The 14,843-nt window shown below is 36.4% G+C and overlaps 1 protein-coding gene across 1 annotated transcript in view; it reads right to left on the bottom strand.

Moving 5' to 3' along the window:
- FSIP2 (fibrous sheath interacting protein 2) overlaps positions 1-12,760 on the bottom strand; it is a 123,136-nt gene extending 110,376 nt beyond the window's left edge. Inside the window, exons 1-7 of the mRNA XM_059055228.1 lie at positions 12,662-12,760; positions 12,208-12,333; positions 8,604-8,765; positions 7,822-7,911; positions 6,449-6,588; positions 5,219-5,360; positions 4,636-4,746 (exon numbers count right to left, since the gene is read on the bottom strand). Coding sequence (XP_058911211.1) covers positions 4,636-4,746; positions 5,219-5,360; positions 6,449-6,588; positions 7,822-7,911; positions 8,604-8,765; positions 12,208-12,333; positions 12,662-12,760 — 870 coding nt within the window. The remainder of the gene's footprint in view (positions 1-4,635; positions 4,747-5,218; positions 5,361-6,448; positions 6,589-7,821; positions 7,912-8,603; positions 8,766-12,207; positions 12,334-12,661) is intronic.
- Positions 12,761-14,843: the final 2,083 nt, after the last annotated feature.

Here is a 14,843-nt window from a genome sequence, read left to right as displayed (position 1 = left end):
ACGATACACCCGACCGATTTAATATCCAAAATACACAACGGAATCTTACAACTCATCAAAAAACAAAAAAACAAACAAAAAAAACAAGCCAACTTAAAAATGGTCAGAGGCCTTGCTCAACATGACTAATCTTCAGGGAAATGCAAATCAAAATCACAATGAGTTACCACCTCACCCCTGCCAGAATGGCTATCATTAAAAAGACAACTAATAACAAATGGTGAGGATGTGGAGAAAAGGCAACCCTCAAGGCACTGTTGGTAGGATTGTAAATTATTAGATGGTAGCAGCCACTACGGAAAACAGTATGGAAACTCCTCAAAAAATTAAAAATAGAGCTACCATATGACCCAGGAATTTCACTTCTCAGTATTTAACCAAAGGAAATACAAACACTAATACAAAAGATACATGCACCCCAGCGTTCACTGCAGCATTATTAACAGTAGCCAAGATATAGAAGCAACCTAAGTGTCCATCCATAGCCAAATGGATAAAGAAGATGTGGTCACGCACACAATGGAATATTACTCAGCCATTAAAAATATGAAATCTTGCCATTTGTGACAACATGGATGAACTAGAGGATATTATAGCTAAGTGAAATAAGTCAGAGTAAGACAAATACTGCATATCACGTGTAGCATCTAAACAATAAAACGAACAACAACAACAAAATAAAACAGATTCAGATACAGAGAAGCAACAGGTGGTTTCCAGAAGGGAGGGGGTGGGAAGTGGGTAAAATAGATGTAGGGGATTAAGAGGTGCAAACCTCAAGTTATATAATAAATGAATCACAAGGACAAAATATATAGCATAGGGAATATGGTCAATAATATCATAATAACTTGTATAAGGACAGAGGATTACTAGACTTATTGTGATGATCATTTTCTAATGTATGCAAATGTCAAATCATTATGTAATACACCTGAAACTAACATAATATTGTACACTGATTATATTTCAATTTTAAAATTACAAAATGAAAAGCGTATCAGTGAAGTCTGGTACAATGTCAAGCAGCCTATTATGTCTGTAGAGAGGCAAGATAGGACAAAAAATGTTTGATAATAATGTCCATTATAATTGCTTCTATTCTACATAATACTGGAGGTTCTAGTCAGTGCAGTCAGGCAAGAAAATAAAATTAAAAGGCATCCATATTCAATGAGAAGTTAAACTACTTTTATTTGTAGCAACATGATCATTCATGTAAAATATTGATTGGTACCTAGAATAAACAACTAGAACTAATAAGTTTTTATCAATACAAGATACAAAATGAATATTAAAAATTGTTTTTCTATATCCTAACCTCAATTGGAATTAGAAATTAAAAATACAAATTACAATAGCATAAATCATGAAATACATAGGGATGAATCTAGCAAAAGATGTGTAAGAGCTGTACACTTCAAATTACATGAGTACATGAGAAGACAAATTAAGAAAACCTAAAAAAAATGGAGAGAGGTATTTGGTTCATGAGTTGGAAGACCCAGTATTATCAAAAGATCAATTCTGCCCAAACTGACCTACAGAGTCACTACAATTCCAATCAAAATCTCAGCAAAATTTCTTGGCAGAAATTGACAAGATGATTTTAAAATTTATACAGAAATGTAAAGGGCTTAGATTAACCAAAACAACTTCAAAATAGAAAAACAAACTTGGAAGGCTAACACTACTGATTTAAACAATTATTAGAGGTATAATAATCAAGGCAGTATAATAGACAAATAGGGCAAAGAGCAGAAAAGCAGTAAATTTAGACTAATACAACTGATTTTTAACAAAGAAGCTAAGAGAGATCTCTTTAAAATTTTTGACAACCCTGTAACTTAAGCACATAAATTGGAGTAAAAATACTGATAATATCAAATCTGAAAGCAAAAAATATAAATATATTAAGAAACATATACAAATGAATTGAAAACCTCTCATATTAAAACATGATTCAAAAAAGACAATTTAGAATAGCTGCATTGGAAATATCAATAATTCAAATAGCTCTGCCATTAAGATGCCTCAGGTAGCCTGTGGTGTTACCATGCCTAACATCAGTGGTCATGTTTAATGGACATTCCCAGTGCCATAATTTGATCCAGTGCACTAGATGTCACTAAAATTGGCCAAGACTCCTTGAAAAGCAAATGTGATCAGGCAAAAATTAAGAGGAAACCTAGGGCATGTTGTTGCTACACATAAAGGAGTGAAATTAGAACACTCTCTAACACAATACACAAAAATAAACTCAAAATGGATCATGGGCTTCCCTGGTGGCGCAGTGGTTGAGAATCAGCCTGCCGATGCAGGGGACACGGGTTCGTGCCCCGGTCCGGGAAGATCCCACATGCCTCGGAGCGGATAGGCCCGTGAGCCATGGCCGCTGAGCCTGTGCTCCGCAACGGGAGAGACCACAGCAGTGAGAGGCCTGCGTACCACCAAAAAAAAAAAAAAAAAAAAAAAAAATGGATCAAAGACCTAAATGTAAGGTCAGACATTATAAAACTCTTAGAGGAAATCATAGGCAGAACACGCTTTGACATAAATTGCAGCAATATCTTTTTGATCCACCTCCTAGAGTAATGAAAATAAAAACAAAAATAAACAAATGGGAACTAATTAAACTTAAAAGCTTCTGCACAGCAAAGGAAACCATAAATAAAATGAATAGACAAGCCTCATAATGGGATAAAATATTTGCAAATGAAGTGACTGACAAGGGATTAATCTCCAAAATATACAAACAGTTCATGCAACTCTATGTCAAAACGAAGAAACAACCCAATCAAAAAATGGGAAGAAGATCTAAATAGACATTTATCAAAAGAAGACATACCTATGGCCAAAAAGCACATGAAAAGATGCTCAACATCACTAATTATCAGAGAAATGCAAATCAAAACTACAATGAGATATGACCTCACACTGGTCAGAATGGCCATCAAAAAGTCTATAAACAATAAATGCTGGGGAGGGTGTGGAGAAAAGGGAACCCTTCTACACTGTTGCTGGGAATCTAAACTGGTACAACCACTATGGAGAATAGTGTGGAGGTTCCTTAAAAAACTAAGAATAGAACTATGATTCTATTTTTGATCCAGCAATCCAATATGATCCAGCAACCCCTCCTGGCCACATATCCAGAGAAAACTGTAATCTAAAAGAATACCTGCACCCCAGTGTGTGCTGCAGCACTATTTACAGTAGACACAACACAGAAGCAACCTAAACATCCATTGACAGAGGAATGGATAAAGAAGATGTGGTACATATACACAATGGAATATTACTCTGCCATAAAAAGTGAAATAATGCCATTTGCAGCAACATGGATGGACCTAGAGATTATCATATTAAGTGAAGTCAGAAAGAGAAAGACAAATATCATGAGATATAACTCATATGTGGAATCTAATTTAAAAAAATAAGAAACGAACTTATTTACAAAACAGAAACAGACCTACAGATATCGAAAACAAACTTATGGGTAACCAAAGGGGAAATGTGGTGGGCAAAGGGATAAATCAGAAGCTTGGGATGAATACACACACACTACTATATATAAGATAGATAACCAACAAGGACCTACTGTATAGCACAGGGTACTCTACTCAATATTCTGTGATAACCTATATGAGAAAAGAATCTAAAAAAGAATGAATATATGTACATGTATAACTGAATCACTTTGCTGTACACCTGAAAACTAACAATGTTGTAAATCAACTATACTCCAATAAAAAAGTGGTGAAAAATAAAAAACTAGAAAATAATAATTATAGTAAATTGGAATAAGCTGAGCTTGCCATATGGGTAATGAGTCCCTTACAATACTTAAAGGTACATGTATGAAGGATAGAATAAAAGATTACCAATACATTTCAATTTCCAATATTAAAAAATTATATAGCAGTATAATCAAATTATGTAAATCTTACACTTACATATAGGTTTGTCAACAACATACTACCTAAAATAATCATTTAGATTAGATTATTTTAGGTTAATATTTATTGACATGAAGAGCTTTCAATGTTATTTCATTAAATGAAAAAGCAGTCTATAAAACAGCCTTAAGGAACAATAACATGTATTTATAGCAATATATAAATATTCATAGAAATATTATGCAATGTATGTGTATGTAGCTGTGTGTGTATGTATACCAATAAATAGGGTGGTGCTGGGATTACAAATGAATTTTCTTTCTCTTTATACTGATTTATACTCTGAATCATAAAATATTACATATTATTTAAGGTTCAAAACAATTACTCTAAAAAAATTAACTGGTGGGGAAAAATTGAGAACTTTCTCCAAGAAATTCTGATTCTAAGAAAAACAATCAGTTATGTCATTTTTTTCTATAGGAATTACAAGTGTAGTTTATGGTGTGAGATAAAATCAAAAGTAGTTATATCAAAAAATAGAGAAGTACTTTTTATATTATAGTTGCAACATGACCAAAATACAGCAAAATTTTTTATAACTTTCAGTTCTGTATAATACAAATCATTTGGGGTAACTATTCTATCATCTCACAAAGTGAACTACATTACAAAATCAAAGCTATCAAAAGTTTGTCCTCAAACAGCCCCAATTAGAAGTTAAAGCTCACCCTACCTTCTTGTCACTCTCTTCTCTGCTTTTACGCCGTTGTTCCTCTATCCTAGCTTCTCTTTTAACATCTTCTCCGATCCTTGTTAGAAGTAACATCTCTTTTGTCTTCCATTCCTAAAGCGCACGATGTATTCAGTATGTATTCACAATAAACCAACAAGCAAGTTAGAACAAGTCAAGAGCCTAACAGAAATCAGGTCAAGCGTAACTGAAGTCATATGTTGGCTTTAGAATGCGCTTTCTTCACTGCACTCCTATTAGGAATGCAGGGATGGTTATTTTTAACTAAAGCTAAATTTAAAATTTTTGCCTCTCCACACTGAGGGCTATAGGATAGTTAAACGGTATCTAGTAACTTTCACCATCATCACTTTAAGAGCAGATATTAACTCATATATGTAGTTTGTGGTGTCATCCTCATTTTATGTAACAACATGCATATCATAGCTGTGAAGAAAGATCAATGTGGGTAAAATGCTTAGACTTGAAATGACTTCAAGAAGTATGATGGACAGCTCAAATTATTTACAAATGAAATAACTGTACACAATTTTTCTCTCAATATTTTAAATTTGTTCTCTCTCACCTCTTCCATTTTTCTACGAAGACCAAGTTTTCTTCTTGTGTGTTCCCGCTGTCGTCTTTCTTCCCTATCCATCCGGATTAGGCGTTGCTCTTCTGCTGTGCTCTCAAGATGTTCTAATTCCCTACTTATCATATCCAAATATCTAAATAAAAATGCAAATGTAAGTGAAGGTGAATTGGGAGTTTTCCTTATTATGGCATCATCTGCTTTGATATTCCCAAACTACCTCCTTTCTTGTTTCTTATTTCTTGAGCTACAGGAATTTTACTGTTTTTCTATCAGCTCTGTTCATGGAGTTTAAGCCAGCCTGACTCATAAACTCAACATATTTTATTCATTATACAGATCTCCCTACTATATATATAAGAATCTGTTGTTATGGCCAAGACAATGATAAAATGTGGAGCAGACTGATTAAAAACATTTTGTACAGTACATATTCACAACAGGCTTAGGAATATGAGTTTGCAAAGAAGACTGAAATAACTGAAACACTGACTTCAAATCTGGAAAAAATCAGATTTGAATTTCCTTAGAAAAGATGTGTGTTGAGCCCCCTGTAATTTATAAGGCCTTGAACAAATCTTCCATCTATACTCTGGGTCTCTGGTATGTCAATCTGTATTATGGAACTACCATGGAACATAAAATCAGGTAATGCAGGTTAATTTCTCACCTTAATGGAGGAGGAGGAAAGAACTATAGTAAGAAATGGTCTTGAACATGGAAAGGTAATGATTGAATGTAAGTAGATAATATCTAAAGAGCTTGCAGGTTTTTTTTTAGATAATGCATGTTTATATTAGTATTAGATAAAGTTATACCAAACCTCCTTTTTTGACTTGGCATTAATTTCCTCAAACTTAAAGCTATCAGCGCTTAAAGAAGACGCATAAAAACTATTATTAGAGGCATGTGCTAAAGATACTTTCCTACCATCTCCTACTATAGGAAGCATTTTGGATTTGATTAATTCTTCAGTTATCAGTTTGTCTTACCTCTTGGACTCCCAGAAACTCTATCTTCTGTAGTAGAAATTCATCTTTAGCCTTGGTACCCAAGTTTCCAATTCCTGTACTTCTTGATCTCCCTTCCTCTCCATACTGAAGGAGTGGAGTTAAATAGCATCCAGTACTTAAAAAAATTTCCTACCTTCAATTATTTGTAGTATTTTCCAACTTATTTGGGTCCACATTATATACATAAAATATGCATTAACTTCAATCTCACCTGTGCCTTATTAATCGTTCCTGGTCCTTAATAGATGGGGTGCCCTCCTGTAACAACCAGTTTTGGAACTGTGTAACATCAGAACGTCCAGGTATTTGATTGTCTTCCTGTAGTTTATTTACTTGTTTTGCAAGCATTTTCTATTAAGAAAAAGTATGTATCATATATATGTATATGTACGTATATGTGTGTATATATGTATATATAAATTTTCTTAAACATTTCCCAGAAAACTGTCATTTGATATGTCTTTTCATATTTAGTATTTAGTAAAATTCCCAAACTTTGTAAATAACTAATATTGTTTAACTGTATTTAAATCTTTTTTTTAAAGATTTTTTTTGATGTGGACCATTTTTAAAATCTTTACTGAATTTGTTACAATACTGCTTTTGTATTTTTAGTTTTTTGGCTCTGAGGCATGTGGGATCCTAGCTCCCGGACCAGGGATTGAACCCCCCCCAGCATTGGAAGGTAAAGTCTTAACCACTGGACTGCCAGGGAAGTCCCTAACTTCATTTAAATCTATTTTGAATCCACTGAAGACATGGACAACTGAACAGTAAAGATTTCTCTCTCTGAAAATAAAAGATAAATATTTCAGCCTATTTTTCTACCCATTCTGAAGAAATTTTTAAAAATGGAAGAAGTGGAGGAGAAACTGTAGGCACAGAGGAGGAAATGGGGGGAAATATAGAACACTTAAAAGTACTGGGGAGTCATCCTCATTTCTATACAACTCTCTAGACCTTAGAACATAAACTTGTAAAAGTACACATATGAGCACCTTTTTCATTTTTACCCAACTCTCTTGACTCTAACGCCTGAATTCACTCACGCAGGCACACATTCTCACATGAACTTTGAGTGAAAATGTGAAAGGAAGTCACTAACTTTACCCACTCACTCTATATCAATCATTCCACTTCACCTTTAAGGACATTTTTCACTGTATGAACACAGCCACGTGTGGGGGTACAAACATACAGTGTACATGTTCCTTGAGTCACCTTTAGGATGTTATAACTATTCATATTGTTCCTCTCCTGTTACTTAAGCTGTTTTGGTTTCCAGCTTAAGAATCTTGCTACTCTTCCCATTGGTCCCAGTTCACGTAGAAGGGACAATCTGAGTAGCAATTTAATTACTAAATTTTGTCAGCTACCACTGGCATATTAATAGATGACTTCGTCCCTTTCCTTCTCTTGGCACAAAATAGGAACCTCAAAATATTACTTACTACTGCTCTAAATTTTTACCTGGAAAAATTAAGTTATCAAAATTCAAAGTAAAATATTATAAGAAAATACTTTGTATACAAACCTTTCTTCCAAACTCTATGTAAAAAAAACAAATTTAAGTATTTAACTTACTTGTTCTCTTATATAGTTTCTTTCAAAGTCTAATTTTAAACTGGTAAGATATTGCCTGTACTTATTCAATTCCCTCAAGGTACATACAATCTAAAAAAAAACACACAAAAAACAAGAATAACAACAAAAATATATAAATACAAATATTTTTAAATCAAAGCAATTACTTTCCAGAGCAAAAATAACATTTTGATGTCAAGTAATAAATTGCTAACAATTTTGTAAGTAATATCTCTCTAAAATTGTTAATCAATAGGAAACTGCTATCCAAATAACATCATTAATATGACTTATGCCATGATAAGGAATTGAGTACACACAATTGGAGCTATTAAAAAATACCAATGTAATAATAATGTTCAACCCCAATAAGAATAGAGTCTATCAGGACTCTATCAGGCTGATTTTGCTAGGTTCTTATTTTGTCTAAAGTTTTAAAAAAGTATACGGGACATAATCCTTGACAAGCATACATGCCATTAGAGACAGAGAAAGAGGACTATGATACAGTTGGGAGAATTATTTGTATATCCTCAAATTATTTGGTAATCATCTTTTGATATTATAAAGAAAAAAGGTAAATGAGGAAGTAGTTTCACTTAGAAAACAACTGCTGTCTGATTTCCTTTGATCCAAATACTGAATAATTTATGGACTTTTCCATTAAGTATCTCTTATGACCAAGTTAAAGGTGATACAGGTCACCCAGTGAGGTACAGAAGCAAGCTTATACCAAGTCTTTGAGGTTTTCAATGATTAAAAAGAAATTATCTTCAACTCACTTTATTATTACTGGTGATGTAGCCACCTTTCTTTAATCTCCTCAAGATGTCTTTACGCTTATGGTAGGCTCTTAAATGTGGATCATGGAGACTTTTATATTGGTTTTCCAAAAGTCGACAATAAGGATCAGTCAGATTAAAACCATAAGAAGGTCGGAAAAGCTGCAAACATGGATTTAAACATATTATAAACATACAATTAATGAATTTTACTTTAAATATCAACCTATTAAAATACCAGATTGTTCATTGAAAATAAAGCATGCAAGAAGAATGTGAAGTGGGGAAAAACCAGCAATAGAATAATTTGGAATGGGCAATGTTAATTTCTTATCCCTACCTCTTTTCTTCACTGACCTGAATTATTCTAAAAATTCACCCTCACTCAATTAACACCCCCAACCCCAATCTCCATCAGCTCCTGACCCAAAGCTAGAAAACAAAGGAGGAAAGGAAAAGAAAGGGAATAGGATAAAATTTGTTTTTAATGTATAAAGCTAATACTAAGATTCTCCCTTTTCCTCCTCCCTCTTCCAAATCAAGGCACTGCATTAGAAGGATAAAGGGATAATATCAATTATCATGATTATATCTCAATAATCTGAAAATAAAGGAAAATAGAAAATCTTTCACAAAGATTCATTGAAACTGACAAAAAATAGAAGTAAAACTCAGATGTTAAACATGATGAATTAAAGAGTTACTGTATTTTGAGTTCTTATCTAATACAAGAAACCCAATGATTTCTGAGCACTACAGTCAGGAAAAAATTCAAGGTCTATATTATACAGTTCAACATATTGAAGAACCAATTATAAAGGATATTGATAGGGATCGAGGTTTCTCCATATGTGTAAAGACCAAATACAACCTTATGAAGTAGTCATTAACATATAAAAGAAGGAAAATATCAGCTAATAGTCATATTGCTATATCTGTTACTTTAGAGGAAGCACATGAATTATTTAATCTCATCTGTAAGTTAAAACATTACAAAGTGAGGGGGTTTAAAATTTTGGGGGGGGATGTGAGTACTTAATCTATTTTTCAAAAATTTTTCAATAGCAGGATGGTGATAATGGGTAATGGGAGAACATCTGAAAGGGAAAAAGTAGAGGATGGAAGCAGGTGTGGAAGTCGTCCGAATGTTGTCTTTGTATCTTATCTTTGTGCTTTCCTTTATGTTTTCTTGGCCAGAACAACAGAAACTTTAGTCTAAAGTGATGTCAAAGCAGGAATTGGCTCAAGTGAAAGGCAATTGGAATGTGTGGGAGATGTGGCAAACCTGAGAGCACATGCCCTGTCTGCAGGCATGTAATTCAATTTATATGACCCCACACACTGTGTATCAATCCAGAACTGTCTGGAGGTACCAATTCGTGCTCAGTCTGTGTTCTGTCTGGCGGTAGCCACCTCAGTCAGATTCTGAACACTAAGGAGCCTGGGTTGGGACCCTAAAAACAACTCCCTCAAGGTAAGTATGAGGATTCTTATGTGGACAAAAGGGGAGAATGGGGAACCTGATAGGATGCCAGTGTTCCTTATCCATTTAAAAGCTTCCTGGTAAGTTTCTGACCACTTGCTTAATACCAGACTTTAATCTCTTCCAAGCAGTCTAAGTTGTAAAGTAGAATTCCCTAATTACCAAAGCTTCCCTGAGAAGGCAAGAAAAAAAAAAGGGAATTCTATAGGGCAATGTCTTAAATTCAGTGAGACCAGATAAGAAGTTCATATCTTTCCTGTAAGGGAAATAGTCAAAAATCATGAGTCAAGGAGTGGATTGTTTCTTTTAGATGTTGATGTTTAGCTGTCAACTTCCTTTAGATGTTGAATTTTAGCTTTGATGGCCTATGTTTCTCAAAACCAGCCCTGGACTAGTGACTGTAAACAAAGAACACCTTTCATATTGGGTTGCCCAAAAAGTTCATTCGGGTTTTTCAGTAACATCTTACCGAAAAACCTGAATGAACTTTTTGGGCAACCCAATACAAACCCATTTATTAGTGTCAGGGTAACCCATCTGTTGTCAATTAAAATAATTGGAAAGAACAACTAAAAGTGTAAATATAAAGCACTACTTCATTGAGGAGATTGATATCCTTATTTTTCTTTCAGTACAAAGTCAGTCTTCAGGGAAATTGGGCCTAATTATGATTAAATGAAGAGTTTGGGGGAAAATGAATGTAATAAAGAACAGAGAACATCTTTTTAAAAAGTAGTTGACAAGTGAATTATTATTTGACAGAGAAAATGGTAATACAGCAAACAATATTTGAGGAAGCAGACAGAAGACAGGGCTAAGTTTACATAATAAAAAGGAGTGATATAGGTTTCAAGCATGCTTTAGGAACGCTGGTTTGTGTGTATATGACTTAGTCCAATTGTGTGAAGTTGGCATATTTTTAGTTAACTTGCCTGTATTCTAGTAGAAGAGACTTCTTTTTAAAAAGGGAAATATGTATTTTCCAAAAACAAAATTTACTTTAAGAAATCATGTTTATTAGGCAACTATCGAATATGAAGGGCCCCTACTCATTTCTGATGACATCATAAATACTAGATGAGTAAGGGGGTAACTCAGAATTCTTCCTTGTAGAATTTTTTGCAATACTGATCAAAGCAACTGCTCTAAAAGAATGTATTGAACCTCCTTCAGTGTTAAGTACTGAATCAAGGAATGGGGAGGTTTGAGAGAGGGGGGGTCACACTGAGGACTAAAAACATGAAAGAGTTTGAGGGCAGTATACACTATAAACCAGTAAGATTTAAATTATAAAATTACAGTGTTGAGTAAAATTATACAAACCAAGGGCAATGCAAATTATAAGGAAATATAAGCTAATTGGGGGGCTGTAATGGTTGAGAAGGAATCTTGAAAGATGGACCAAATTCATAGTTGGGGAGAAGAGCAAAGGGCATGCCAGGTTTGGGAGGCAAGGTGAACAAAGTCACAGAAGTATTAACATGGTCTGTGTGAGTAGGTATAAAAGACCCCAACTAGAAAAAGCAGAGGCTCTGCACTGGAGAAAAGACTGGATGGGGAGGCTGGGGCAAATCATGGAGTCTCCTCAGGGAGACAGAGTCTTGTTTTCCTAAAGTCAGGTTAAAGGACTAAACACTTTAATTCATTTCAACTCTACTTTTATTCGCACTTCGTGTGTGAAACAGAATTCAACTCAAAACAAAGAGAGGTGTTCTGTAATGAGAGTTCTGTCCAAGTTATTATTGGTTAAAATCATAACATATAATTAAATGCCAGCCAGTACAGATAACTTTCCACCTTTCAACCAAACATATTTCTAAGTGAATTATATCTCAATAAATAGGTATAAATGAAGTGTTATTGTAAAGTTAATTTATAATTTATGGAATAATATTAAGACAGAACTAAGAATCTAAACTTTCTAGCCCATGATTCTGTCCAAATCATACTAGATGAAGTTGCTTGGTATACACATCCTAAACAATACCTTAGGATAAGATAGGTACGGAATATTAGTGCAAATTCCCTCAATGCACTTCGCGTGATATAGCTAGCGCCTGAATTTAACAGCAGTCGAAAAAGACAAAGAAATCAACGTAAGACAATTAAACATCACTTTACCTTTTCACTTAATTTCGTGGTATAGTATAAAGGGTTGCTTCCTGGGATCACAGGCAGCTTCACCCCAAGAGGCAGATCCAGTAGTTGAGCCGCTCCAACTCCCGGAAAGTGGGTTTTGTGCGCGCCCTGTCAGGTACAATTGGAGAGTTCTGTCTTTCCTTTAGGTATGTTAAGTTTAGGCCAACCTATTACTCCAACCTAAGGAACTAAAGGGTCCAACCCTCCAGACAGCCGAAAAGACCTCCGCTTCCGGGTTTCCAGCTCCCTCCCGCTGCGCCACGGCCAGCTGAGGCCAGTGCCGCCCCAGCCCTGCCACCTGCTGCGCCGCACGAGGGCGCCAGAAGCTGGACGGTTACGGACCGCACGTGAGCGTCCACGGCACCGCCCCCCACCACGCCCTCCAGGCCTGAGGCCTGCTAGAGGACGAGGACGACCAGTCTTCGCTGACACTCACGTCTCTGCACTGCTGGCTGTCCACGGCCAGGCCGCTGGTGGCTGTCTTGGTAGCGGCGACGTTGGCAGCCTTGGAGCAGGCGCTGAGGTACAACTCCATAGCCGGCCTGGGCCCCTCTGCGCCTCCGCCTCCCTCCCCTCTCGCTTCCCCTCACACCCCTTTCCCGTCGTTGTCCCTCAGTCCCCACAGGGCCGGATGGCCGGTACCCGGCATTCCGGAGGCCCACCCTCGCGGCGTCACAGGCTCCGAACGTGCGGGCGACGCAACAGCAGTGTGCTCCGCGAGGGTGGGCCCCTTGCGCTGGAGGCCTGGGCGCCTCAGAGCTGGGGAAATTGGTACTAGGGGCCTGGTCCCAGCGCGCCAAGGTCGAAATATCTTTTCTTTCTGAACCCTACAGCCCTCAGTCAAACCAACTCAGAATCAAAATGTATAAAGCTTTGCTGGCGTGTTAGCTGGCTAATTTCTCCTGGTCTCCGAGAAGGTTTGGTTCCATGCAGAAAACAAACAAAAAAGAGTGACTGTGCCGCCCATTCTAGGGCCTGAGGCCTAGCTTTCTACATGCCCCGCCCCTCCTCCCCCCTTGTAGACTGTGACCATACCACACCCCCAGGTTCCCATAACCTCTCCCCACCCCACTCCACGTCCCACAGGACGTACTGTACTCTGACCCCCCTCTAGTCTTCCTCTTTCATTTCTAGCTCTCTTCTCTCTCTCTCCCAATCCCTCTTCTCCACCTCTCTTGCTCTTCTCCTATATGCCTCTTTCTCCTCCTCTCAACCATCCAGCCAAAATTTATAAAGTGCCTGACACCTTTGGGCCAGTCATCTGAGCTGGCTACTAAAGGATACAGTGATGCGAAAAAAATATGGTCCCTTTCTTCAACGAGCTAACTAGACTGTGAGTACTTTGAGGGCAGAGACTGACTGTATCTGATGTCAGGAATTTGGACTTAGTCTCTTAGATTCCTTGTCACACTCGTATCCTCTTATTTTGGGGCCATTAGTAATAATACCTACCATTTATTGAGAATTTGCTAACTCCAGATTCTGTGCTAAACACTCTACATTAACCTTTATAACAGCCTTGTCAAGAAATACCTCATTTTTTCAAAGATTAAAGAAGAATGACAATCACTATTAAATAGTGGCCCCAGAAGCAGTTTCTTAAATCAGTACACTCTACTTTTACATCTGCTCTATTTGTTTTAATGCCATGCAGATGCTTAGGACTCCTAAATTTGAATGGATGTCTCAAAATCATCTCAAATTCAATATATTCAAATCTCAACCCACACCTTCCACCATAGAACAAAACGAAGGCCCTATTCTTCCTGCATTTCCCATCTCAGTGACAATATCAGTATCTACCCAAACCAGAAGCTGAGAAATTCTAGATACTTCCCCTTCTGAGCCTGCTGATTAAAGACTGACTGTGTCTTTGCTGTGCTGTTTCCTCTGCCTGACAGCCCTTTGCACTTCATTGCTTGGCTAATTGCAATCAGCCTTTAAGACTGCTTAAGTATTCCCTCCTCTAGGAAGCCTTTCTGACATTTCTAAGCTTTTGTCAAATTCTCTTACTCTGCTTCCCTCCATTTTAGCACTTTTCCCAATACATCAAAAATGTCTCTTTACCTGTCACTCTCCCTTAAATAGAATGGAAACTCCTTGAAAGCAGGTATTTATTTATTCAATTTTATATGTACAGTACTTGGCATAGTACCTAGCAAGCGTTTAGTACATTTTTGTTGCTACATACTAATGATGGCCCTACCCACACAATAGCAATAAAGGTTTTTGCTAGCAAAAATCTTTTTCTATGGAATGCTTTTAGCAGGACGTTCCTAAATGGTCTAGAATTGCTTATGGTAAACAAACTGGAATATAAAGATTTATGGATAATGGTTGGTTGGAGAATGTTATATAATCTGTGTAACCCAATATAAAATATAAATGTCTCATAATCTAACTGGCTCCTTCTATCAAAGTGAAGTAATGCATTCCTCACAAAAACCTCATCTGTTAACTTGGGCCAGAGTGCATCTGATGTGGTGTAGTAGGACTTGGAGAACTGTGCTAGAGGTCTTGGAACTTTTTTTAAATGTTACCTGTGCCTTATGATTATATATATCCTTGAAATTATTAGTAAAGCTTGATACTGGGTATGAGTCTCTTGAATCTGAATC

Source organism: Kogia breviceps, chromosome 2 (genome assembly GCF_026419965.1).
Source record: "Kogia breviceps isolate mKogBre1 chromosome 2, mKogBre1 haplotype 1, whole genome shotgun sequence".
NCBI classification, from domain to species: domain Eukaryota; kingdom Metazoa; phylum Chordata; class Mammalia; order Artiodactyla; family Physeteridae; genus Kogia; species Kogia breviceps.
The sequence above is the reverse complement of the archived record's forward strand: the minus strand, read 5'-3'. Positions and strand labels throughout refer to the sequence as shown.